The sequence below is a fragment of the Toxotes jaculatrix genome, chromosome 1 (assembly GCF_017976425.1).
Source record: "Toxotes jaculatrix isolate fToxJac2 chromosome 1, fToxJac2.pri, whole genome shotgun sequence".
NCBI lineage: Eukaryota > Metazoa > Chordata > Actinopteri > Toxotidae > Toxotes > Toxotes jaculatrix.
In genome coordinates, this window is record NC_054394.1 from 16,745,358 (window position 1) to 16,772,904 (window position 27,547).

Genomic DNA, 27,547 nt, shown 5'->3' on the forward strand with positions numbered 1-27,547 from the left:
GCAGCCAGATGAAGAAGCATCTGGAGAGACTGCACCAGAACAAGGCTACAGGTCCTGGTTTTATCAGGACCAGAGTCCTGAAGGCCTGTGCCGACCAGTTGTGGGGGATTCTACACCCTCTCTTTAATGTTAGCCTGGGTCAGGAGAAGGTTCCAATGCTGTGTAAAACTTCCAGCCTTGTTCCAGTCCTAAAGAAGTCATCTCCATTCACCATCAACAATTACATACCGGTTGCCATCGCATCACACATAATGAAAGTCCTGGAGAGACTGTTGTTGGCCCCATCTCAGACAGCAGGTGAGCACCTCTCTAGACCCTCTGCAGTTTGCACATTGCCCTCAGGTTGGACGGGACAACGCCATCACCTACTTGCCTCAACAAGCACTTTCTAACCTGGACAAAGCAAACAGCACTGTGAGAATCATGTTCTTTGAATTCTTTGGTGCCTTTAACACAATCTAGCCCAATCCTGCTGAGAGAGAAGCTCCAGAATATGTAGGCCACTCCTGTTCTTTATTTTAATTTCAGTCTATTTAATTATTGTAAAGAATTTAGCCTTTAACTGTGCTGCATGTTATTTACCTACCTCATCCCACTTTGTGGGATTAATCTCAAATTAGGCATGAAATCTTGCAGCAAGTAAAAGGATTGTCCATGCTAATGGAATCCATGCCATATTGCATAAGGATTTAAGCACAGAAAATACACATCATTTCAAGAACAATTACAGTAATCCCCCAGTACGACAGTCAGACAGCAACGTCTGGAGCAATGTTTGCAGAGAGCTGTGTAACAAGTCAGTGTAACCTCTCCATGACATTACACACCCACACTACTGTCATGAGGTGGAATGTCAGTGTCACTCAACAATGTCACTTGCCTTGTCTCGACAAAAGTCTGGTGAAGTGAAGTGCATCCAATTTGATGGTTTTCTTTTCTCTCCTTGCAATCACTGAAAACAAGAAAGTACAATGTCCTATTAATTGCAGTCCCTTGTCAATTTGTTGATATTTCTACAGTAGAAGAGCTGTTGTAATTAGGGTTGTTTGCCCACCATACAGCAGGAAAAAAACATAGAAAAGCACTTTGACTGTTCTGGTAACTATTCTGCCAAGACTACTTGACATTTTCAAGTTTTGGTAAAGATCTTTGTCCACACTAAAATGTCTTAGCATTTCGGCAAACAGTTAAATGTCTTCTTCTTGTTCTTTCAGACAACAAACAACTGAACTGTGTTAACTAAAGCTATATCTGTTGACAAGCTAAAACAGTCATTTGACCACAGATTATAAAAGCTACCTATTAACAAGACAAACAGGAATTCCTGGACTAAAATACATATAAAACCACTACTGTAAAAGCATCCGACAAAATAAACATCAATACAAGTTAAAACGTGCTGTGTGACTGGCAATACTGACATTTAAAGCAGGTCAGGTCCCAGGAAACAATCAATCCAGTACATAACCCCCTGTAAAACAACAACTTGTCACTTAACACGTCTTTTTATGGATTAAAGAAATTAGATATAACCGATATAACCATCAGTGAGCTTTAGAGCTGCTGACAGCTGGATTTTGTTACCATCAGACAGAGCCAGGCAGGCATTCTCTGCCTGTTTCTAGTCTTTAGGCTAAGATAAGTTAACCATCTGATCATGGTAGCTCCATATTTAGCACAGTCATGAGAGTGGTATCAGTCTTCTCAGATATCTGTGATATTTTCTGTCATCCATTTAACTTGTCCGTGGAGCAGCTGAGCCCACGGAATATGGGAAGGGTCAGCTATTGTACCAGTGGTAAACAAAATGTCTCAGTGCCTTCAGTGTCATTAATTTCACTGGTACTGAAGATATTTTCAGAGACTGGTCAGGACCCAGCTGCACAGCCTCCTTGACCTTTTGCAGTTTGCCACCATTTAACTCAACTATCTCCTTAAGCACTTTGATGGAAAACTCATGCAACACTTTTATTATTTTTTTCTTCTGCTTTAAATACAATTAAACCTTACATTTTGGCTGACAAATGTTTTAGATCTTGATTTTAATACTGACAAATGTATTCCTTACTGTGAAACAGGCTTGGTGTGAATGAAGGGCAGATGGAGAAAGCTTAGTGTGAATCTACCCTCAGATTAACTTGTCAGGCTCTTACCTGTCAGATCTGACTCATATTTCATAAATTGAAAATATCCAGCTGTACTTCGAACTGTATGTTAACATCTATTGAATGTTAGCACGCCAGTGCTTAGCATGAAGACTAACCGTAGCATTTCAATTTGATATTCTGTTTAGGTAGCATGTGAAAATGTCAACCGTTAATATTCACTGCATTTAGCTTGTTAGTTTACAGTAAGGATGATGAAACCTGAGGCTGAGTTTGGTCCATTCAGAAATTCATCCAGTAGCTGTTGAGCTATACCACACAGTTGCTGCTTTCCCCAGAGCTACACTGCTCTTAGCTCAAAATACAAAGGACATATGTGTACAGCCAAATGTGTTTTCGACTCAGGCCCCAAATTATTACAAGTGTGGGATTACATAAATACATCCTCACCACCTTTTCAGACATCAGTATAATTTAAACACATAACTGTCAACAGCCTCCGCCAGCCTGTGTGCTGTGAGCTGAGTCAACTGTGCAAGCAATATGTTGTAGAAATCAAAACAAGACCTCTGTTTGTTTAACAGAGGTCTGCTCTCACACTGAGTGCACACACTCCACTGCTGGAGATTACATGTTCATAGGATGTACTTTAATCATGCATCAAAAAATATATTTTTTTATTTAAATTACACAACTGTATTGTTTCCCTGTATAGAAACAATAAGTTCAACCTTAATGCACAAGAACTGAAACAGATACTCCATCATGAAATTACAGTTTTAATTTTGTTATCTACAGTCCTCTGTACAAACTATACTAAAATTCTGAGTATGATCGACATTAATTATAATTATAATTTTAACTTTAATTTGTTACTGTTTATACTGTTTTTAATGAGATTCTGACTTCATGGTCAAAAAAGTAAACATTTACGTCAGTCTAACTTGTTAAATAAAATTGGTTATCTTGCCTTTCCATAGCAAAGGTAGGCAAAGACATATATTATTGCTGGATAGGGTTAACAGGAGGGACGTCATTTGCTTTAATTCTACAAAAGCAGTTTTAAAAAGTGCTTCTGACTCCTGACTCCTTTTCACACAGGATGTTGACTTGAATAGTGCTGTGCCTTGGCCACTAAAATAAACTTGTTTCTGCCATTAAATCTGTATAACAGGCGACCTCAAACATATAACTCCAGTATGTTCACCAGCTACCTGCTCAGTTTGTCTGTCTGGTGTGTGGTGCTGGGCAGGTGGTGTGCAAAAAAAATAAAAGAACGGGTGTTTACCACTTATGCTAACAACATGCCATACAGTAGTTCAAATCTGTGTAGTCTCAAAGAGAATAGAAGCGTTCAGGAGAACCTTCTGTTCCCAGGAGGAGGAATGAAAAATAGACAAACAGTGTAAGAGGTGAAGAAACAAGAATGCTGCCACCAACTGGTCTATATACTGGATTTCAACACCTGTTCTGAAGGGAAAGCATTCAAACTACCAAACAACCAATCTAACTGATAGAAAAAAAACTACATGTCCAGGCTTGTATTATGTAATTTTGTTGTATACAGCACTGAGCTCAGCCCGAAGTTTCTTGAAAGACGGCCTGTTTCTGGGATCGTACTGCCAGCAGCTATTCATAATCCTGGAGATTTCCATGGGGCAGCCATGAGGAGCAGGCATACGGTATCCTGAAACACATCACAGACAATCAAAACAGGTACTGAGATAATCTTAGCACACTGCAGATATTTTCCAAAACACAGAATTCAGAAAAGGCCCCAGTGTCAGAATCAAGCCCAATGAAGGAGGAGGAATTTTCCTCAGTGGCATCTGAACACAAACACTGACAACTTCTCTCTGAGTGCTTGATGTGAGCCTTTACCTTTCTCCACTTCATCTCGTGTCTGCTGGTTGGTCATGCTAGTGTAGGGTGTCATTCCCAGGGAGAAGGTCTCCCACAGTAAGACACCAAAGCTCCAGACATCACTCTCTGTGGTATAACGACCTGAAAACACCAGCAGGGGGCAGCATTGGCAAAGGCACAATCACAGCTCTTTGTCAGTTTTTAATTGACTGTTTGGCAGACGGAAACAGCAGAAGTGTGTCTGGCTGTGACTGCAAGGCAGAGGGAGTTGTGGCATACCGTAGTTCAAGGCTTCAGGAGCCGTCCATTTGACAGGGATCTGTCTGAGGCCGCCCTCTGCAGAGTAGACACCGTCATCTTGTTGACGGGACATCCCAAAGTCACTTATCTTTACCACGTTGTGCTCTGCAACGAGACAGTTTCTTGCTGCCAGGTCCCTAAAGAAAAAAAAAAGAGGGAGCGAGATGTAAGAGGGATTTATACAGAGGCTGATGAAAAATGGAGAAAGAGACACAGAAACACCATGCCCTGTATGAAATAAAATGAGAAACAGTGATGGAACAGACAGCACTACTGAGAGAACAGGCGTTCTTGTCATGTCTCTGGTGTTGCATGTGAGGCAGTTTGGCATGCAGCGTTACAGGCTGAGCAGCTACCAGCAGCCTGCTCTGATCTGTCCCCGCTGGGCAAATCGTACAGCGCTCCTGTAATGAGCCGGATGTCACAACCTCATGTCTTCTCCTCTAGAGCACCGACAGCCTTCTCTGATGCCTCACCCTACGCTTCCCAGTCGCTCCGACTCAACAACACATGCCAAAAAAAAAAAAAATTGCATGCATACAATTCCATTTTAGGTTGCATTTAACAGTATCACACATTTTTACAGTATTTTTGGATTCCAGCCTTTTCTGATTTTTCTTTGGATGCACACTTTGTTTGTGGGCTACTAACACCCCCACGTTTGATCTTTGTAACTATGAGATCCACAGTCTTTTGAGTCTGTGTCTGTGTAGCTACAGCCAGGGTTGGCTTGTGCAACATGATCGAAAAGAACACATTTCAGCATCCTTGCGTTGGCTCTCTGTCTCTTTTACAGCAGATTTTAAAATCTTATTACCAGTGTACAAGAGTGTACAAGGTTTTGAATGGTTTGGCATCTCCATATTAAGCTGACTGTCCCTCCTTGTAAACCGCCTCAAGTCTTCAAGTACTACAGTGTTCTACCATTTTCCAACAGTTAGGACAAAGAAATATAGAGGCTGCCTTGTCTTGTTAAAGACCACGGCTGTGACATAGCCTATTATCTGAGAATCAATTTTTGTAAGGTTCATTTCAATAGTCTGTTTTGTGTTTATCATTTTTACTTTCCACTCTGTTTTACTGTATTTCACTTTCTCTGTATTGATGTTTTTCAACGTGTCTCTTTTTAATTCCTTCTTTTATTTGTCTGAATATTTGAAATGGGTTTTTGGCACAATATTTTTAGTGATGGAACCGACAGCACTACTGATATTTTTGTCAAGCTTTTTTTTTAATGCGTCAGTTGCTGTAGAAATAAAACAGTTTATTATAAAGAGAAATTAGCAATTAATGAACAGATAATCGTGACGTGAACATGTATATTCCTAAGGTTATGGTTGTATCTAAACACTTTAACCTGAGTCATACTACCAGAACAGTCAAAGTGCTTTTCTGTGAAATGAGCTCCAGATGAAGACAGGATAGTGATCGCCACCCATCTTTTACCACAGGCTGCAAACCTACTTTTTTAGACAACACCTCAAAACCACGTGCAAGCGATAATGTGTCACTTGCTCACTTATGTGTCACTTCAACATGAGAAAAAAAGCCGTGAGCACTTGCATCCCAGGTCCCTGAAAATGCTGTTACATGTTTCAGTTTTTGTTGACATTTATGCATTCATGCTCTTGTTGATTTTGAGTTTGAATGCACTTTTTATAAGTTGCTTAGGAACAATATGTTTGTGAAATGAATGTGATGCAATTTTCTCTTAAAGTCATAGTTGTTTTGCCTTTTTCATTTAAGTGAAAAAACACTGTAGGTTTCTAGTTTCAGTTTCAAGGACACCACAGCTATCAGTTGTTTAAGGAAACTCTTTATCCCTCATTTTCGATTGAATGTTTTATTAATACAACAGCATATGTGGAAGTGCTGCTGGGAAAGTTCTGTTTGGTTAACTGTTAGGTGAAGTGAATATTGCAGAAGTGAATGAGGTGTTTTATTATAAAGGCTTTGAGATCAATCTGCCTGCAGCTTGTACCACACTTGTTCTTGTGGAAACTACATTGTACTGTATGTGAAATGAATATGTTCTAATATGCAACCAATTCAGTTTTACTGGAACAATCATTTGTCTAACACACTCCACTGCACTGTTTCATGTGTTTCCTGTGTGATAAATTCATGGTGGTTTTAGCGCCACTACACAATTTTGAGAAATCTAGACTTAAAAAACGCTGTCATCCAATCTAAGGATGCCTTTTTATACATATAAAATATATATATTTTGTAATGTCTTACATAGTGTATTTGTATACTGTATTAAGCATATGGCATATTCTAATGTTGCAGGACAATGAAAATTTTCCTTGTTGTAACACCCTGTGTAAAAATACAGTTATAGAGAAGCTGAAAATGCATCAGCTGAGGGGCATATAAGCTTTTTTATATTTTGAATTAATAATTTGAATCTGAAAAATAACTGGAAACTAAAGCATTCAAGCATAGGATTTGCCTACAAAATGTTTAAAGTCATAAATTATTATAATTGCAAATGAAAATTACTCAATAAAAGTACAAGCACCTCACAACTGCACTCAAGTACAGTATTTGGGTAAATGTTCGTAGTTACCTTCTACCACTGGCCAACTCTAATTTCAAAACCATTTTGTGTAAACTCCTTGACGCAAGTGTCTCTGATATAAATTATATAAAGTCATAGTCTTACCAGATTTTGTGATTACACAGAGCACTGTGAATTGTATTGTCCCCACAAATGGGGCTCCACAAACTCTGGCTGACTGACCAACCTGTGGATACACTTCTTGCTCTCCAGGTACTCCATGCCAGCTGCAACATTTCCTGTCATTTTGACCAACATCTTAGGCTTCAGGCTGTGACCCTCATGCCGCAAGAAGGATAGAAAGTCCCCACCTTATGAAATGTGTAAACACACAAACACACACACACGCACACATATAGAGTGATGATGGAGGAACAAAGTGGGGAAGCAATAGTGGAACAATAAATCTTGAAGCTGTAGAGATATAAAGGTGGTGACTAACAGGATGGCGTTTACCTTGAACAAGCTCCATGATGATGTAGATGGGCTGTTTCTGTGTGCACACACCTATCAGCTTCACAATGTTAGGATGGTCGTACTGCTTCAAGATCCTGGACAGCACAGGAAAGGAGAACAGAGTATGTGTGCATATGTGTGTGTGTGCGCGCACGCGCATGTATGCGTGTGCATGTGTGTGTGTGTGTGTACTAACCTGGCCTCCATCAGGAACTTACTCTTGTGCTCTGGGGCCAGGTTCTCTTTACAGGATTTCACAGCTACAGGAGTGTTATCAGAGCGTAAACGACCACTGTACACTTCTCCAAAGTTGCCCTGTGTAGTACCAACACCAGCATGATCAGTCACAGTTTTTTTAAACTCTCCTCGCTCTTCAGATGTGACAGTTAAACACATGGTTTTCTCAAAAAGTCAACCATTTCCTGTGAAATGTCACCATATGTGTAATTTTATGAAATGAAATGAGAGATAAATGAATTCTAATGGTTTCTGTAGCTGTTCCTCCTGTGCACAGTGGCAACAAAGATATCCCCTCCCAAAGCAATATCAGTGTACACCAGCTGTAGTTAATATGAGATCTCAGTTGTCTGAATTACACAAACCAAGTGGGTACCTTCCACAGTTACAGCCTTTTTCATACAAACTTCCCTCTTTTTATTTCTGAGGGCAGCGTTTTCTTTCTGAGCCACAACAGAATGATAGTAACAAAAAGGGGAAATTTTGCTCTAAAAACACTGTAACTTTCTAAATTACTCACTTTATTTGAATATAATCAAATTGCTGAAGCCTCATAATAGCTTTGGGCCCAATAAATAGAACAGTTTTTCTTAAAACAAGAACTTTGCATTTTGTCCCCCATCACTTAAACTGAAATCATTTTAGGACAAGATCTTTCTGTAGCCAGCATGGAGAGGAGAAAGTATCACAACGAACAGTAACACTTCAATAAGTATTAATTTAAGACAGACAATTAAACTGGCAGCAAGGTCTCCAGAGCACTCGTATTGTAGAGTTGGCCTTTGTTATGTGTACTTACCTTTTATGTTTTGCTTTATTTTTTGTTTTTGCTTATTTTAAGTGAATTAGTGTGGTTTTGAGATTACAAACGCACAGACACATTAATCATAGCTAACTCTAAACAGGTATCATAAAAAGCAATTAATAAAAACAAAACTTTATGTCAACAGATACCAGGCTTACCCACCCGTCCAATGAGCTGTCCCAAAATAATATCATCATGTTCCAGGACCCACTTGTCCTAGTGGGGTTAAAAGAGAATTTGAAAGAAAGATCCTTAGAGAGCAAGTTCAGGCTTACACATGGAAGTACATTAATCAGCTGTTAGTGTGTTTAAGTTGTGCGTTGAGGAGCTCTGGAAAAACGTGTTGAAAATCATCATCCACAGAGTTCACATGCATGCATGTGTGTACCTTCAGTACAGGTTTCTTCAGCACGATTTCAGCCCTCTTGGTGATGTATTGTCTTGAGGTTAGTAAATGGTGAATCAACAGTGGGATACTGTGGAAGCCTTGACCATCCAGACGGTACAGATTCTACTGACACACAGAGAAAAGCACTTACAGAGGTGAACTGATGTGTAAACATACAGGCAAGAGGAAAACTTAACATAATGAAAACAATTGTTAGATTTTTTTAAATTAACTTGTCCCCTATCAGTTTTGTTTACTCAAAACATCTGAAATTCATTCAGCTTCAGATGCAGACATCCTCATCATGTAGAAAATGGTCTCTTCCTTTTTATAAACAAAAAATAGGGAAAGAAACAACATACATTTTTTTTAGCAATGTGATTAGCCTTAATTACTCAAAACTTGCAAACATATTCAAACTATCTGATATGAAGTGCACACAGAAACACAGAGGAACAACATTTATAAAGTAAAAGATTTACTTACATCCGTGTCCTGAATAAGGAAATGTTTGCAGGATCCATCCCATTGCACAGAGAGCACGTAACCTTGTTTCTCTTGACTCTTCCTCACCAAGAAGTCACCATCACTCTTTAGCAGCTGCTGGACCTCCAGTCTGGGAATGGCTCCGTGGTACCAGTCCTGTTGCCCCAGAGGACGATCAACGTCCCGCACAGGGGCGAGGGCAGGAAGCACCTGAAGGCAGGAACAGAAAAAAGCAGATTCTTTAAAGTTGACTTGAATAATGAAACAACAAGAAGTGATAGAGGATGGGTTTTAGAATGATTCTGCAGAGATTATGTGGAGATACTTCAAAGAAGAGTCTGTAATACTTTAAAGTCTAACTGCAAAACCCTTCATGCCTCCAGGGTACCACAGAGTTGGGAGCTGGAGAGGGAGAAGTAGTTCACACTTCAAATAATTTAGACTTGAAGTCCAACACATCGTAGACATTAAAACATTATTTGCTCTTTCACAGCATGCAGCAGTCGTTTTTATCGCTCTGAGAGATTAAAAACTTAGAGAATGACTTGCACAAGGCCTTTTCCGGTTGAGAGTTTTTTGTACAGGATGGCTGGGTCGTGTCTTCCTGTGCGCTATCATCTGTCACCAATGATAAAATGATAAAATACAAACTGGCGGCCTGAGAAGTAAACTTAGTTTTAGGTCAGGCAGAACTTCAAAAGTAGTAACTTGACCGACAAAGCTGACCTCAATGAGTCCCATGATGCCTTCAGGAGCAGGAGACCCCAAAGAAAGATCATGTGCCTGAGTGAGCTCAGAGGATACACTTTGAAATGATGAATTGTTTGTTGTATGGCAAGAGCTCTGAGTGTAGAAAAACAGCCACTGCAGTTAAAGCTAAGAGCAGGAAGGTGTTAGATTGAAGAGGGGAAGTGTCCTTCAACTGGAGCAACTGTCCTTCCTGTTAAAGTGTTCTTCAGCAACTCACAACAGATACTGTGTGTACAGCGTGATGTCATACAGATACATATAACCCCTTATCTATCATTGTTTGGTGTGCAATTATTGTAACTGTTTAACGTACTTCAGATTTGGGTTTAAACAGGCCACTCAGATTGTTTATGATCCCGTCCCTGAGGAATTTGGAAGGAGTTTGGCTGTGGTCCTGAAAAAAAAAAAAAAAAAAATCAAGCACATCATGCAAAACCTGAGTGTCCTCACTTCTCTCATTCTTTTCAGCTACTGTTACTATCAAAATGAAAGCAAAAAAAAAGCCAAAATAGTTGGAAGGTTGTCATAAAATACTACTATTCTATATTTATTTTCATGAAAAAAACAGCCATGGGATAGCCATATGAAATCTCATCTATAAAACAGTTGTTGGTATATTTCAGGACAAAGGTAGGAACAGGCTTTACTCCATGCCTTTCAGTCTAATCTTTTGAAGTGAAGCAATGGCATAAGCTATGGTTAGCTAGAAGCTGGTGTTAGGTACCATACACCCTGTGTGGTAACAAAATCTTTAGCCTAAATATCATCTGTAAAAAGCAATTTAAAAAAGGGTGGTAAGATCTAACATTAGGCTTCTGTTGTTGTTGGTTGTCAGTAAAATTAGATGTGGCAAATTAGTTCTGTCAGTCAGCCAGATCTAAAAAAAAACAGGTTATTATTTTTTCTGGCTGACCAACAGAACTAATTTGATCAGGAGCTTAAAAAAAGAACAAAGAAACTACAGCCTCTGGTAGAGAGAACATACATTGCTTGAGGTGGATGAAAGTGAAACTGTGTCGGGGTCCAGTTTCAAAGCAGAAGGAGGTTCTTTGGAACCCAGCAGGTCCAATTTCTCCTTCAGAATAAATCTCTGAGCCTCCAGCTTGGCTCTCATGCCCTGAGACAGAGCAACCTGCTGCCGGCACCCCTCCAGTGCATGTCTCTTGCTGAACAGGTAGACCCTGGACAAAACAGAGAGCAGCTGAATGTCAGGGAAGGTAAATTATATTTGTGTAGGACCTTGTCAATGTGACGAACACAAAGTCAATAAAACAACAGAAGTGACACAATTAGACAGAACAAGTGCACACAGACATCAGTTTAAAAAAAAGGCCTGTCTGTGCAAATATGTTTGCAGATGCTTCCTATTGACTAAAGCAATCAATAAGAGGGCTTCTTCAACAAGAGCTTAGTCAGTCCTGGTGTGCGTGTAAGTAAACACTGAATCTACAAAGAGTCCTTCTGAAGTCCTAAAACAGAGCTTCACAAAAATAAGCAAGGGCTTGATTGTAGAGGTCCTTTTAACTAATCAGCGCACGGTTCACCAGAACAGGAACAGCCAGGACATGGCTGGGTTAATCTGTTAGAGGGAACCAGGGCTCAAATTTGCTGTTTGACCCCTGATGACTACCCTGACCTCCCTCTATGCACAGAGTAATGTACCCTGTCACCTCTAAGTTCCTGTACCACGCGCACAGCACAGTGCACGCACCACAGTTGCAGCTCCATGATATGCCCACTTAGTCAGTCGCTCCTTGTGGGTTAATTTCATCAGAGCTGAAAAAATGAATCAGTTGTCAGGAAATTAATCCTCAACTATTTTGATAAAAATTACATATTGCAGTCATTTTTTTAAGCAAAAAATGCCAAATATTCTCTGATTTCAGCTTCTCAAATGTTAGAATTTACTGCTCTTCCTTATAAACTGCATTTTTGGGGTTTCTTTGGATGTTTGGTCATAAAACAAGGAATTTAAAGACATACCTTGGGCTCTGTGATTCAGTGGGCTGAACAACAAAAAAACTGCTTGTGATGAGGTTGTTTTGTTAAGTGCTGTTTTCAAGGTCAACTTGAAACTTCGTGTTTTGCGTTGCTCTGTTTGTGATTAAGAAGCGAGAAACACTGTGGAAATTTTGAGCTTAGGGGGAGCTGGTCGGCAGATTTGTTTGCTCTTTGGTCCAGGAGCCAGGCTAGTTGTTTCCCCGTGTTCCTAGTCTTTGTGCCAAGTTAAACTAACTGGTTGCAGCTTCAAATTTAGCATACAGACATGAGAATGATATCACTCATGTAGCTTTCTACCAGAGAGCAAACAAGGATATTTCCCAATATGTCAAACTATTACTTTGACTTTTTCACCAACATGGACGAAAAGTCTTTAAAGGACTCAGAAAAAAAGAAAATGCGATCTACATTTCAGAGACAGTTGGGCCAACAAAGATTAATATTTTAACAGGGGATGCTGTTTAATAGAAAGCTCCAGATAAGCAGAACAGATTGCTGACACGCTACTGCTTGACTAGATTTCTGTGTGCACCAATCAAACTGAAGAAGGCTTCATTAATGCTTTTGAAATGATCTCAGAGTGATGGTGATTAGTAGCCGGTCTGACTTTTCCTCAGGTTTACACATTCTCAGCAACAAGAGGTCACACTAAGTCAAGCTAACGCAGTTTGTCACTGTTGATTTATAAAATGTTTCTTCAAACCCCAGACCAAAGGGCAGCATGACCTCCACTCACCTCACTAACACCACCACCACCACCACATGTGCTCCCCAACTGCCCTCACAAGTTATCAACCTTTTTCAAATAAACACAGTTTCCAGTCGTCCTCAAGGAGCTTGTTAATGACTCGATCACTCCCGCAGGACTGTAAACCTCTAACACCTTCAGACAGCCTCATCAACCAAGACAAATGAGGGGATCAAGCTCCATAGCTCTGACCATATCACTGTATTATAATTCATAAGGCACCTACTACCCCCTGAGACCACACTGGTTATTAGCTGCTGCCCAGCCTAAAGCACAGTGAACTCTCCTGATGGGAAGGACTGCCTACAGACTCTGTAATTTTTCTTCACAGCTACCAAAGGCTGTGAGTTTTTATTTTGAGACCTCCTCTGTAGCCTCTGTATACAACATCAGAGCATCAGTGATTCTGGCTCATGTCTGTGGTCGGCTCACCTCTGGCCTTTTTTGATGCCTTCCCTCTCTGCCTCCAGCTCCAGCTCCAGCTGCTCGACCGAAGTCTGCTGGGAGCCCAGGGTCCGAGCCAGGTCCAGAAGCTCCTCTTCTACCGCAGTCAATCTTGGAGGAAAAGACGGTAAAATTATGTGGGCAGAGGAAGTAATTGATGCAAAACAATCAGAGGAAATAGGAGGCAAACAGAACTGGGGCGGGTAAGGAGGAGGAAGTATTGGAGACTTTAAAAAAGGAAACTGGAATTTAGTCATCTGGTTTAGAATGAATTGTCTGTTCTCACCTATGCTGGATTGTCTCAAGTGTTAGGTCATTCATTTCAATCTCTCTGGGATTTAGCTTCTCAGTGTCCTCCAGAAGGCTAAAATCAAACTCTGCACAAGCAGGAATCTCCCCCACAGACCTACAAACACACACACACACACACACACTCTGCAGGCTGAGTTGTCTTGATTGCATGGTGGACATCTGATCTGAAAAGTTTGTCTCTGTCTACCTGTTCTGGTGAATGAAGCTCTCATATTCTCGGTCAGGATCGATGGCCGTTAAAGCAGATGACATCTCCCTGTGGATCCGCACCACTTCATGATGGAGGAGAGTGGAGATGTCAAAATACTCCTGCAGGATCTCCTTTCTGGCATGTTTTCAGGAAGGGCACATGAAAACATGAGTTACACATGATGCACAGATGTTGGCTGTTTAGCAACGTTTAGCCAAATTCAAACTATATTTACATTACTGCTCTTTTCCAAAGCATATAGATAAGAATTTCCAGATTGGTTGGCTGCAGGTTCCAATTGCAGATAATTAATTTCACTTTTTCACTTTTTGTTTCTCTTCTTTTATCTGGTTTGATTTTCTTACCTTATACTTTTTGAAAGTATTGTTTTTAGTACACAGCTTTCAAAACTTGGATGTTTGTGTTTTCTTGAATGCAAAAAAAAATGAATAGAATAGAAAATGTTTGATTGTTGCAATTTATGTGAAAAATGCTTAAAAATGTGGGTAATGGGCAGATAAGTAATTAATGGGTTAACAGTCATACTGTCATTCAAATACACACACACACACAGCCACTCGCTCAGTCCACTCTGTGGTGTATTTGCTCTTACAGAATGAGCAACATTTCCTGCTGCAGAGACTGCAGCGCGCTGAGCAGGGCGGGCTGGATCTGGCTGTAGTGCTGCTGATGGTAAACTTGAGCAGCTCGCACAGACAGGACATACTCATTATGCAACTCGTGGAGTCTCACTGAAGCTTTTATGTAACGCTCTTTAGCCTTATCCCGATCTTTATCTGCACACAAATACAGGAAAGGGGACAACATATTATATGATGGTGGAATTACACTTAAGTAATTTATATAGCCCAATATCACAAATCACAGTCCACACAATTTGTACACCATAAGACATCATCTGTTCTCAGAAAAACTCCCCACACTGGACAAAAAAAAAAAACAAAACAAAAAAATACCACACTATGTACAAACTGTCTTGTCAATGTGAAACTGATTCTGTTCAGAGAAGTAAGTTATATCAGGAATCCCCACCTTTATTGGCCTCCTGATACTTCCTCTTATTCTGAGCTGCATCTCTGACTGCCTGTCTGTAGCTGCTCTTCAGCTTCTCCAGCTCTGTTTGTGTCACCTGCAGCATGACACAGACACACAACAGCATCTTTCAAAGGACACATACAGATGGAAAAATATTTGGTGCAAGGGTAACTGAGATTCAAAGAGGCTATTTGTGCAGTTATAACCTGACAAAATGAGAGCGCTGCTTGACACAGGAAGTGGACAGATGCCATGCAGAGGAACATGAAACATGAGAGAAGACATGAGGAAACGATCTGACCTTTGCTGTGTGGCTAGAGCCAATACTTCACAACTCAACCAGATAACATCTCTTGAACACTTGTTCAATTGCAATCACAACACAAATTTTATCTGTTGTCTAACCACACAGTGATCTACACGAAAACAAAGCTGTCTGCGCTTCAGCTGCACAGCAAAATAAGAAAATTCAAATAAACAAAGTGAGTGCCAAACGGCCAAACTGCGACCCAGTATGGATCACTGAAAATGAACACATCATTTGCCTGATGTAATTGGGTAATAAAAACAGTGTGGAGCAACCACCAGCTTGAGATCGCATCAAAATGCATTTGCACACAGTCTTTCCAGTCTATTGAACCTCATTTCGTTTGACTGGTGTCTGTTTATAAAGCTGCCCCTGCAGAGCTCATCTGCATGTAAAGATGAAGAGAAAAAAAAAGAGAGTCGTGTCACATACAGAAATGCTCCACCACTATGGTTATCACTGTTTCGTAAACATAACGGTCATTTGCATTGTTTGTTTTCATTTTTAAAATTCTGAAGTCGTTCAGAAAAAGGGACAGGTTGTGATGATTACACTAAACATTGTACAAAAATTATTTTGAGAGCGAATATTTTGAGACATTACTGCTTCTTAACAATTGAGATATGGATTGTAATTTTTTTTTCAAATATATCAATGTTCAGAAAAATGAATATTATGTTAATATTTCTCAACACAGTATCCATCCACAGAACACTGTAAATATGTCACTTGCTCCAACACTATCTACCTATCAAAAATTCATTCATTCATTCATCTTCTATACCATGATCCATCAGGGTTGCGGGGGAGCTGGAGCCTATCCCAGCTGACCATGGGCGAAACTCAAATATTTTTGTTTGGTTTAGCTTTTAGTTTAGTTTTTTGTGTGTTGTCTATCTGAGCCAAACACCTTAAAAAGTGAGTGGTTTCACCACTGTCAGAGGTCTCACCGTAAAAAGGTGGCTTTGGCATGAAAGTATAAGTTTGTACGTGGTGAGTCTGTGTATTTGTGTGTGTGTTAGTCACACACCTTGCCTAGCTCCTGCCTCAGTAGATTCCAGTGCTCTGAGTAGGTTTTGCGGAGCTGCTGTTTGTCTCTGATGAGCAGTGTCAATTTGCTGATGGGACCATCCAGCAGATCCTCAGAGCGCTTCTTCATCACCTGACTGAGAAAGTCCGTCTGGGACACCAGCACTTCCCATGACTGACAGACAGGGGGTAAAGGTCAGGGAGACAGGGGCATTTGAACAAGAGAAAAAATGAATAAACCTCTGCAATGGCCGCACAGTCCTCCACAATCTGGATTTGTGTATTTGTTTCTTGGTTAACAATTCATCTCAGAAAACACTCCTTAGATTTCAGTGAAATTTCATGAAATAACGACAACGTATTAAAACAAACAAGTGGGTTTTGGAGAGGATAGATTCACCAACAGGTCTTTTATAAAACACTGTATCTTTTAGCTCATTATTAGTTCTTTAACCATTTTTAACTTAACCTAAATGCTGAAAAATAATTTTAAATAAGACCTCACCTTGTTAAGCTGGCTGATGTAGTCCAGTCCTGCACTGAGCTGAGGTCGGTCCAGCTTCTCCGCCATGGTAGCCATGTGGTGCAGCTGCACTGAAAACTCCCGTTCACTCTTAGCCCGCTGAGCCATCCACTTCTTCATGACCTCCATCAGGTGAAGTTCTGAGTCCAGCAGCCGCATGACTGCTGCATGAGCCTGTGGACATCTCAGGTCCTCCCCAAAACCCATCTCTGAATATGTAAAGTCTCCTGCCTGTTAAGAATTTAGTGGTAGCACTAAATCTTACGGCACCTTTGTCTGTGACATGAGTGGGACAGAAGCAGCTGCTAATGACCAAGAGTAACTGCTTTGTGACCATAGAGGGGTTTCACTTCCCTGTGAAGAGGGAAAAAAAAGATCAGAGCTTCATGTGAGGCAGCACTTCCTCATGTCTGCTTGAATGTGGTTATACTTGTAATTGAAAATTTTGTTTTCAATTTAGCAACAACTTTAAAAGCCTTAAAAACTATTATTGTAAATGTGTCAACATCCAAATAAAAGACACAACACACACACACACACACACACACACACACACACACACACACACACAAATAAACGGGTGGAGGTTAAATGCAACCACCGACTGAGCCTGAAACCTGCATCTTACCTGCGTCTTATCTTACACAATGACCACTAACGTACATTTGTTGCTCTGTGTGCATATTTTTGTAACCAAGATAATTTACATAGCTAGCGTAAGCGCATTCTTGTATTTTACTTGAGTATTTCCCGCTTATTTATCACAGCTCTACTTCACTACAGTTCACAATTACTTTTTTGTTTTTTTTATAAACGCATTTATCGCCGCCCGGTTTGCTCAGTTGGTAGAGCCCCACTCCAGGCGGCAACACCGCCCATGCCGTAGGACCCAGATGAGCGGCAGATGCTGACACGATGACATAAACATACTTACTGACAGATAAGCATTTAAAGTGGTTGTTTATTAAGACAGTAAGTTGTGAGCTGAAGCCGAGGCGGACTTCTGTGACGAGGACGAAGGAGAACGGACTGAAGAGGCAGGTGAACCTGAAGCACAGGTAGACACAGGGTTAGGACAACACAAATTCTGATGGGGACAAAATTAACTTGTCTGTAACTGAACAACTTGTGGAGGACCGAAGGCATGAACTGGTGTTTAAACACTGCCACAGGTGGCGCACACACACACACACACACACACACACACACACACACACACACACACACACACACACACACACACACACACACACACAGAGGGACGGACTGGGGACAAATATGAAACACAAAGACAGGGGAGAAGCACAGCTGATCCTCTAACATCATTTTATAAAGTAGCAATATTTACTGTAAACTGATTAAAATGACTCATCCTTAACCAACTAAAACAGTACAATCAGTAAAATGCTACTTGCACCTCAGTTCAACAGTAATTAAAATAATTTACACAATTTACGACAATATTCCTAGTGCAGGACAGGGGTCACTGTTCTTCTGTTCTTCGTGTTATTATAAATGTTAAATGAACATCTGGTAAGCAGGTTATTGGAGCAGTGTGGTTTCAAGATTTCCCCACAGCGATCTGAAGGTCTGATGCAGGCCGGTGAAGGTTTACTGCTGAGCCCAATACGCTACTGCACATAAAATACAGAATTAATTTTTAGATAGTGCCCAGTGCTATTTAACTTTGAACAATGGCCAGTGCGCTGAAACCTTCCCTTTTTTTTTAAACTCAACTGTTCACAGGCTGTAAAAACTGCTGATTTTTGCATGAAACAACCCCCCCCCCCCCCCCGCCCCCCCCCCAAAAAAAGCATTTCATTTTCTTTTTACCTCAGTGTGAACCCAGTCTCACTTCATTACTTGTATTTATGACTTGGTTGGTGTTGGGTGCAAACTCTCTGTTGTAAACTCGCTGGCTTAATTACACACTCATTACAAAGGCTGGAGAGAAGAAGGGATTTTAAAAAAAAGGAAAAAGAAAAAGAAAAAGAAAAAATGCAGCACTGCTCAGGTTGAGTTCAGAGACATCAGACATCAACTGTTAAAGTACAGTTGTAGGTCATGTTGCAGCAGAGTGCAGTATGTGGTGAAAGGCAGCACATAATGATGCTGTATTAGGAGTCTGATGTCCAAAAATATTACAGTTGGAAAAGTTAAGTGACTTAAAGTACGAAACACTTGTGCTGTCACTTAAGCGCTGCACTCATGTTCATAAAATATTTCCATCACTACACTTCCAGGGATGGTGGTTCTTCTCCGATACATTTCAAATGGAGCTTCAGCATGCTAACAGGGTCACAGTAAAAAGGATAGCATGCAAACACTCATGAAAAGTCAGAAATAAAGTGTCGAGAAATTTAAGTTTCCTGGGGAAAAATGCCATTGTGAAATATTAACAGTTTTGAAAACGGAAATTTTGAAAATGAAAAATTCAAATAAACAAAAAAAAAACCCTATAACTATAAAACTTAGGTTTTGTACGCAAAATTTTTGCCTTTAAATAATTAGTCATTTCAAATGTCAAATAAATGCAATGGAGTAAAAACTCTCTCTCAAATTGAATCGAAGGCAACTGGACTTGTATTTGTCTGGGAATTCCCAGACAAATACAAGTCCAGTTGCCTTCGATTCAATTTGAGAGAGAGAACAATGACCTGGATGAATGAGAACATTCACAGACAAATGGAGTAAAAAGTACAACAGCTGCCTCCAAATTATAGTGGAGTAGGAAAATGAAACACTCAAGTAAAGTGACTAGTTACTTTCCACCACTGTCAAGTGATCACCAAATCAGCAGGATTTATGGACTCAGATCCATGAATGCCTACATAAAAATTTCATGCCATGCAACAGTTGAAGTCTGAAGCAAAGTGGTGGACTGACAGACTGACACTGCCATCCACAGATTCATGCTGCTGGCATGACTAAGAAATCTGTTTCTACTTGGAGCCTTTTGTCATGTTTCCACCATGAGAGATGTGTTCCCTCTAAACTTGGACCTCAGATGGTTTTTATTTTTAAAAACAGTTTGAGGCCCCAAAAGATCAAATTGTTCCAGTGTTTCAGAAAAATGTTCCAGAAAAAAGCAAAGATTAGAGACAAGTCCCAGATATTTTTTACTTTAGATTCTTCATGCACATTTTGCTGCTGGTGCTCGTGTACTTAAATAGGATTTTCAATGCAGGACTGTGATTTATAACTGAGTTGTTTTGTTTTTTACCTTGTTCTACTGGTTCTTCTAGTTAACTTAAGAAAAAGAGCATTTAAGTGAATAAAAACACATTCAAATTTGCATAGATCTTTATTTTAGTAGAATCTATAATTGACATCAATTAAATAAAAAGGAGAAAAACCAGAGCAAAAAAAAAAAATCTTTAAATTACAAGAAAATTACACTGCACCATTCATATAGTACAAAAATAGGCCTTATTTTAGAGTTATGTCCCACGTAAGATAGTCATTCTTGTACATTAATCATATGTCACAAATCTGTAAGGTACTGTGTGCAGCCACAGGCCCGGAACCTCATGAAAAGGCGGGAGGAGGTCGACAGAGTCGTCTGAGGCTGCTCCACTAACCGCCCCCCCTCCCCATCACAAAGTGTTATATTCATACTTAAGCATGTGCACACAAAATGACGCACGCAGATCTGATTCAGCCCTTAAGTTAATGGAGATGGGATACATTCTACCTCCTCCCTCCACAGCTGCTGAACATACAGGGTGTCACCGCAGATCTTAAAAAGGGCAGAGATGACAGGATGATATCAACAAAACACTTTGAACACAAGTGAAGGGGTCGATGGACTGTGACAACCTGAACGCAGCACGTCTAAAACACTAAACAGACAGCACTGAAAAATGATTGTCTTTGGTTATGCCAAAGATATTGCTCCTATTAACTCCATCCGACTTCATATTGATCAGACTACGTCCTAAGGCAGGACTGAAGCAACATCGAGCTCCACATGACATAAATCAGTGGTATAAAGACAAAAGCCTCCATCGTGCCCACGAGGGAGCCTTCTCTCTATAATCAGAGGAGAAAATTTGCAACGAGCAGATTTTTATGTGACATTCCTGTTACTTTCTACATTAAAAGCCTTCACACTTTAATGCCAGCGAAGTGGTAGCCTTACAATTAGGAACTGCTTTCCGGCACAATTAGGGAACCTCCTCTTTTTTTAGTGTGTTCTTTCCATCACATTCTTGCGGTGAAAGGAATAAGCTGGCTGCTAATGGTTTTCTGCAGCTCCCTGTGCTTTGGAAGCACTAGGTACTTAATGCTGCCTGCACTCGTGATTTCCTTAAAAGTTGGGACACCTGAATGCACAGAGCTCTGAGTTTATCAAGCTCTAGTGAATACAACATCAAGCTAAGATCTGAACATCCCAAAATGTTGCACTTTGGGAGAAACTTTATTCTTTCTGAAAGCAATATAAATCTTTTGCAGAATATACAATGTTTACTAGACTGAGAATCAATTATCCATACTAATTGCAACAAATTGGTCAAAGTCCCACATACAGTCCTTCTAAAAAAGCAAACTCTGAGCCTCTAGAGTTTTAGAAAATAGTTTATGGAAGCAATTTTGGCGCCGCATTAGCCCATTATCTGTTGTTTACACACTTCACACCAAGCTGGGAAGTCAATAACATCTTGTGGCTCAAGTCTGAGGCTGTAGTTATTACATTTTTAAATTAGCACCCTCTTTAAACTGGGGCTAATCGAAGCCTAAGTGGCAGTAGGCACTAATGTACATCACACAAAGCCATGCAGCACACGCTCATTATTCCGTAGCCACATTAGCTTTGTTCCTTTTGAGGGCATTTTCTCTAAATCCACATTCTCGGGTTGGTTTCCAATCCAGTTTAGTGCTTCCTGGCTGAAACTGCAGCGATAAGCCAAATGTGCTACACCTGCACCGGCCATCTGAGATGAATTAAGCTTCCCTGGCACAGTGCTGTGTTTGACAGGATACATACTAGTCTTTCTCCATCCTTTTGAACAGAACTTTTGGCAGGTATGGGTTTGAATTCTCTGCTGTGAGTTTTTAAATATATATTTTTTTCTTTCTCTTTGAAAACACTTTTGCTATTTAAATCACATTCAGCTCTACGTATTTATGAATAATACCTTCTGAGAAGGCTTCCCAACACAAGTGGTTAAATTAAAATTGATTTGTTTTGTGTGCCTGTACACCTTCCCACCCACAAAACAAGAAAATTGTTTGATTGTCAGTGAAAGAAAAAAAAAAGGTCTTAACCCCAGGTGGAGCCATCTGGGTAGAAACTGTGTATAAGAGGTGAGCAAAACAGATGCTCCTAACTATTTTAGGTTGATTTAGCACTTAAAATGCTGGCCGACAAAACCTATGGACAATCCTTCTATTTTCAATAACAGGTTTTAAAGCCCAGGTGTGACTGCCCATGAATGCTGATCATAAAGGCAATAAATTTGAGGAGAGATAGGAGTTTCAGGGGACTAGAATTTACACAGCAGCTTTACAGTTTCTGAATTGCAATTGCTTGTTTCTCTTCTAAAACATAAATTTGACATGCCTATCCTCCTAAACCTTTCCAGAGAGGCATTTTCATATCTGACCTACATATAATTTGACCTCTATAATCATTTAACAGCTCCTCTGATGGCGTATGAAACCTTGCTGAATGGTATGAGAGGTAGATAAAAGGATGAGCAGCTGCAGTTTTGTATGCATGTCATCACCATGACAACCTCTCTCAGCAAGCTCCACTGTTTCTGTACTGGAAATGAAAAAAAAAAAAAAAAATCATAATAATTTCAACATAGTAGAAAAAGAGATCAATGGATTCAAAATGGCTACACTGGATTAAATCATGAGGTGCATATTTTAGATGATAACCAGCCCGGGGGGAAAAATCACTTTAAAACAATCTTCCCTAAAGGTATGATTAAAATCTCTCAGAATAAATAACTTTGCTGCAGTATCATTCAGAGTATAATTAATTGGCAAGTATGCTAAAGAAATAATCTGAAATTCAGACTAGATGAAGATTGGAGGGTAAGTGCAGAGACGCTGATGAGACGTGGAGTATCAATGCAGGATTCCTAAACGATATTCAAGATTTGAAAGAGCGAAAACTGTGAGACGAGGGAGGGAAGGAAACCTTTGCGTCAGAGGGCAGATTAACATTTCTCAACCTCGTATGCAATAAACGAACACACACACACTCACACCCACCCACCCATCCACTCGAACACACATGAACATGAAGTGTGTATATGTGTATTTATGTGTGTAATGTGTGTTTTAAACACTAATATATTCTGACAAAAGGGAACGCCTTGATGTACTGTGAGGGTTTCTGCTGTGTGTCAAGAAATCAGTCACAGGTAACTCAACACCTGCCAGCTGCTTTGAGAAGCTCTTGTGCTCAACAATCACATTTTGTTCTGGGTCCCATCAGCACCTCGACTGCTTCTTGCTCAGTCCCGGGTTGTGAACACATCAGACACAGAAATTAAATATCCCCGGAAGGGACTGTGCCTGAGGGTTGATCAAGTAGCCTATATGTGAGTGTGTGTGTGTGTGTTTTTTCCTTCTTTAATTTATCTTTTGTGATACCCTTCCATGTGATAGCTGGGTGGTTATGAGGCTGGTGAGAATTTATAGTTTCCAAGCCAGAATAAGTTCAGACCATCGTGAATCCCAAAGGGCTGAAGGAAGCTTTGTTAGATGTGTGAACCACAGTTTGTTCTGCCAGAGCTGAGAGAGATCCTTCCAGATTGTCTGCACAATAGGAGATCTAAAGCCCCCATCACACCTAGAACAATAACCATACAGATGAAAAGAGTGACTGCATGAAGGATGGATTCTGTTTAAAGTAAATACAATTATTGTCTCGTCATGAAAAGAAAGATGACAGAGATGATGTATCCAGAAAGCTATCCAGACAGTCTGTTTTGTTCCTCTGACTGGTGACACATAATTTTAAAGCATTAAAGTCTGGACATTTCCTTTTCAATTCTTATGCTTTTGAGTTTTAAAATGTACTTTAAAAACGTGAATCACTACAGATAAGTGGTCCTTTTCTGAACAGATTTTGGATGTTGATGCCACTAAACGACACTGGAGAGAATCAGCGTTTGCAAATCAGATTTCTTGCTGCATAATGCAATTTTTTGTTATCACTTTTTTTTTTGGTTAAAGTACTAAATGTGACAGGGCCACCTTTAGTTTCTCTGTAAAGGGCACTACACTGTTTACATGTTCACAGTCACACATTCATTCGGACATGCGCATGTACACACACAGACACATACGTACACACATCTCTACTCTTCACATTCAGCAATCTCGTCTGGCTACTGCACTGAAACTGATGGAAAGAGAAAAAAGAAAGGAAATAATAATCATTTGTTTACTGTAACAAAAAGGAGCTTGAGCTAGAGGGGAAAATGGACTCTGCACAGACAGACACTGTTAGTGATTGAGGGCAAGAGGAGGGAGAGAACCAGTTTAATAGAAATGCGCTGAAGTGTGAACAAAGCAAAGCTCGGGCCATCCCGAGCTCTGAGAGACAGCAGCTTCCCATCAGGTCTCCCACAGCAGAGTGGAAGACAAGATCCCAAAGCAGGCCTCAGATGAAAACCAGGTAAGACAGAAAAAGAAATAAAGGGATGAGTGATAAAACCAGAAAAGACTGTGAAAGGACAGTTACCACAGCCCTGAATTATCAGACAAATGGGGCTGAAGGGATTTTAAAAGCGAGAGAGAAGGAGGGATGTGGGAGAGGCATTAAAGAGCACTTTGTGTTTTGATAAAGGCAGTCCTCTCATTTTGGACGTCAAACTCCTCGTTTTCGGAGTCTGTATTTACCCCGTCATCCCCCCACACTGTCGGGATGCCGCGGTACGACACCACCCTATTTCCCCCCAGGCTGAAGCTGCCACCGAGACCACTGCCAGCCTCCAGAGAGGGCAGCTTGATGAGGGCGCCTGAGCGCAGCTGCAGCATCAGGAAGATGCCAGCAAAGGTGGCGATGATGGCCATGCAGCTGAGCACAGCAATGGTGATGGGCAGCTGGGAGCTGAGCTGCAGCTGCAATCCTGGATTCCCCTGGCCCACCATGAAGCTACCGGGGGACTCACGCATGTACTGGTTGAGGTGCAGGCAGGTGCCAGAGATGGGGTCCAGGGAGCTGTGAGGGGGGCAGGACAGACAGGCCTGAGGGCTGAGGCTGCTGCAGGTCAGGCAGGGCGGTAGGCAGGGCAGGCAGGCTGGGACGGAAGCTGGAGATATAAAGTTTCCCACTGTGTAGTTGAGGGGCTGGGAGCCCACCGAGAAGCCTGCTGGACATTCTTTGACACAACCCTGCTGAAAGAGGTAGTAGCCGGCGTTGCACTCTGTAATACGGAGAAAGGAAATAAAATAAACACACTCACCTTTTACTTCCTCAAATGAGTCAGACAACCCATATACAGAGAACCAGGATTCCTGCCCACACTGTCAAACCTCAGAGAGCACAGTTAACATGGTAAAGAACAGAGTCTGTATTTGTTCATCAGTGGGTTGTTGCGAGACAAAGTTTCAAGACAATTATGCTTTCAAGTCGCCATTTACACTTTTGTTAGTGCTATTTTTGCTTACTAAAAAAAAAAAAAAACTGATGACGAACGCTTTGCAATTTATGTGCTGAGAGCAGCATGTTTATGTGAACAGACCCATTTCCATATGCAGCAGGTCCAGATGCAGACCATTGCCTATAATGGCAATTAACAGACTCTGAGCACTGGGGGAAGCAGAGCTGAAAACAGGAGTGTGAGCCAACAGAAGGAAGAAAATCTAATTTACTGCAAGATCTTGTCAATTTGCTAAAAAACAGAAAACTATTGTTGTGAGCCTCAAGTCAGAAAGCACTGTGTACTATAGGATGCATGATAATCACAACATATGATAATCAAATATATGATAATCACATTCAGTTCACCCTCGAATGATTCTGTAAACGATCTGGTCTGTCAGTATGTAAGTACCTCTGACAGCCTGTAGGGGTCAGGCTGTCACTATTCCAGACAACATGTAGGTGGACTTCACACTGTGTTAGTGCTCAGTCCGTGGCATCTTCAGACCTTGCCTACAGCAGTATTTGGATTATGCGGGAGACAGGAGTAGTACGGACAGCATTAAATTTAAATTAGATTACTGAAAAAGGGACCTGGAGTAAAATTTAATTTGATCTCATCAGAAGTTAGACCTTCACTTAAAACTGATACTTAATTCGAGACTCGTGATATGAGGCTCGCAGGACGGGTTTTAATAAGACAACCGTGTAACTGTCAAATCAGACTACCCACAGGTGACACAGAGACACAATGCAAACGGATGCAGCTGAGCATATGCAGGATAATATTTCATCCTGCTCAGCTCACACTATCCAGGCTACTTCACGTATCACATCTCAACATGACTCAGTAATTATACAACCACTCCTCATCTGCTGTGTCAGTAACTTCCTGTGAGGACCAAGCTGCAGACAAGAGACACCAGTCTTACCGATGCATATCTGCCTCAGGTCCAGGGTCTTACAGCTGCCGTTGCCAGCCTGAGGCTTGTCAGAAGAGCTGGAGGATGTTGAGCTGGTGCCATACAGCACCAGGGTGAACTGGGTCAGAGTGCCTGAGTGGAGAGATAGAGTTGGGGATAAAGAACTGAAATTAACCAGGAAAAAAAGTAGGCCGGTGAAAAAAAAGCAAGGCTCCGGCACTCCCTAGGGTGAATTTAGTAAATGCATCCTCTCCGCATTGTAGACTCTTAGATTTTCTGCATAAAGTGACAGAAAATGACTCTGAAATGAGCCGCAATTTCAAGAAGGCATAGTTTCACTCTGTGCTTAATAAGAGTGTCATAAAGTGCACATCTCGCAAGAATCATTAATGTGTGGGGCCTTGTGAGAGTTTCCACTTTAGTAAATCACTCCTTCGTGAGGAGGGAGGCGTGAGCCATTTATCTACAAGTTTTCTGGGGTCTTCTTAGATTCTGAATATCATTGTTGCGGGTGGATCTGCTTTGTCCACGGTTGCTGGTGGATGGTGCAAGGGCAAAGTTGGAAGTGGTCGCTTTATCGTGCTCGCTGCTGTAAGAAAACCTGTTGCTGCAGAGATACACAGAGTCAGCTTCACAGCTCCTATAAAGAGGCACAAAGGCACAGGCACTGTGGATACAGGAGCCACTCTAATCTCCTGGCACCGAATTCTTTACCCTTGAGCTCAACTCCAGACTCAACAGATTAAAACATGTTAAATAACACTCAATCATTTATTCGGCTGAGGTCATTTTATGCTGTCCTGGTGGCCGGCTGAATAAGAAGTACACAACATGACTTCAACATCCCAGTTTAAGCCCACCTTTAAATCTACTTTTTTTGCATATCATCCCCCTCTCTTACATTAGTGCTGAAACAATTAGATGACTAATAGGTTGATCAATTTAATATGTTCGCTTCTAATAACTATCCTGAGAGATTTTCAGCACAATATTGTCATTACGTTGAGAATTATTGTCATTAAAATGAGAATTAGCATTAGTTATTCTGTTTTATGTCTTGTTTATTTTATTATATACTTGTTGATGGGCCTGATGTTATAAGAGATTCTTAGAGTTTCTTAATACATGGCTTTTCAGATTGGATTTTGTGTGTTTTGGGGTTGTTACTGTTTGTTTTTGTTCTGCTCTTACTTAAAAAAAATGATAAATCATTTGACTAAAAATCAATTGACAACTTTTTTAAAGCGCCGAAGTTGTTTATTTTGCCAAAATGGCAAACGTTTCATATTTCCAGCTTCTTACATGTGAGGATTCACTGCTTTTCTCTGATGAATATCATTTTAAATGTAATATCTTTATATTTAAGACTAGTCAGACAAATCTAGTAATATGAAGATCTCTCCTCTCTTTAGGCTTCTTGGAATTTAGTTGGGCATTCTTGCTATTTTCTGTC

General features: G+C 40.6%; 2 protein-coding genes across 4 annotated transcripts in view; both read right to left on the bottom strand.

The window, feature by feature from the left end:
• Positions 1–2,737: 2,737 nt before the first annotated feature.
• fes (FES proto-oncogene, tyrosine kinase) lies at positions 2,738–17,226 on the bottom strand. The gene is made up of 18 exons (XM_041039277.1): positions 16,546–17,226; positions 16,042–16,215; positions 14,702–14,798; positions 14,262–14,445; positions 13,646–13,783; positions 13,433–13,552; positions 13,135–13,257; positions 10,939–11,134; positions 10,267–10,347; positions 9,204–9,413; positions 8,718–8,840; positions 8,492–8,545; positions 7,484–7,602; positions 7,288–7,382; positions 7,019–7,142; positions 4,248–4,405; positions 3,987–4,109; positions 2,738–3,792 (listed from the first exon to the last, which is right to left on the bottom strand). The coding sequence occupies exons 1-18, from the start codon at positions 16,768–16,770 to the stop codon at positions 3,650–3,652; spliced, it is 2,487 nt and encodes an 828-aa protein (XP_040895211.1). The 5' UTR covers positions 16,771–17,226; the 3' UTR covers positions 2,738–3,649.
• Positions 17,227–19,848: 2,622 nt separating this feature from the next.
• Positions 19,849–27,547, bottom strand: part of furina (furin (paired basic amino acid cleaving enzyme) a) — a 79,130-nt gene continuing 71,431 nt past the window's right edge. For all 3 annotated transcript variants that reach the window (XM_041038317.1, XM_041038307.1, XM_041038326.1), the window contains exons 15-16: positions 26,104–26,226; positions 19,849–24,953 (exon numbers count right to left, since the gene is read on the bottom strand). In XM_041038317.1, coding sequence (XP_040894251.1) covers positions 24,346–24,953; positions 26,104–26,226 — 731 coding nt within the window. In that variant the 3' untranslated portion in view covers positions 19,849–24,345. The remainder of the gene's footprint in view (positions 24,954–26,103; positions 26,227–27,547) is intronic.

Bases quoted from the DNA above. Each gene is read 5' to 3' on its own strand.
- fes (XM_041039277.1), bottom strand. From the start codon at position 16,770: ATGGGTTTTGGGGAGGACCTGAGATGTCCACAGGCTCATGCAGCAGTC. The intron at 13,784-14,261 runs GTAAGAGCAAAT...AAAACATGCCAG, and splicing joins CAGGAAATGTTGCTCATTCT to AAAGGAGATCCTGCAGGAGT. The intron at 13,553-13,645 runs GTAGACAGAGAC...GTGTGTTTGTAG, and splicing joins AGCTTCATTCACCAGAACAG to GTCTGTGGGGGAGATTCCTG.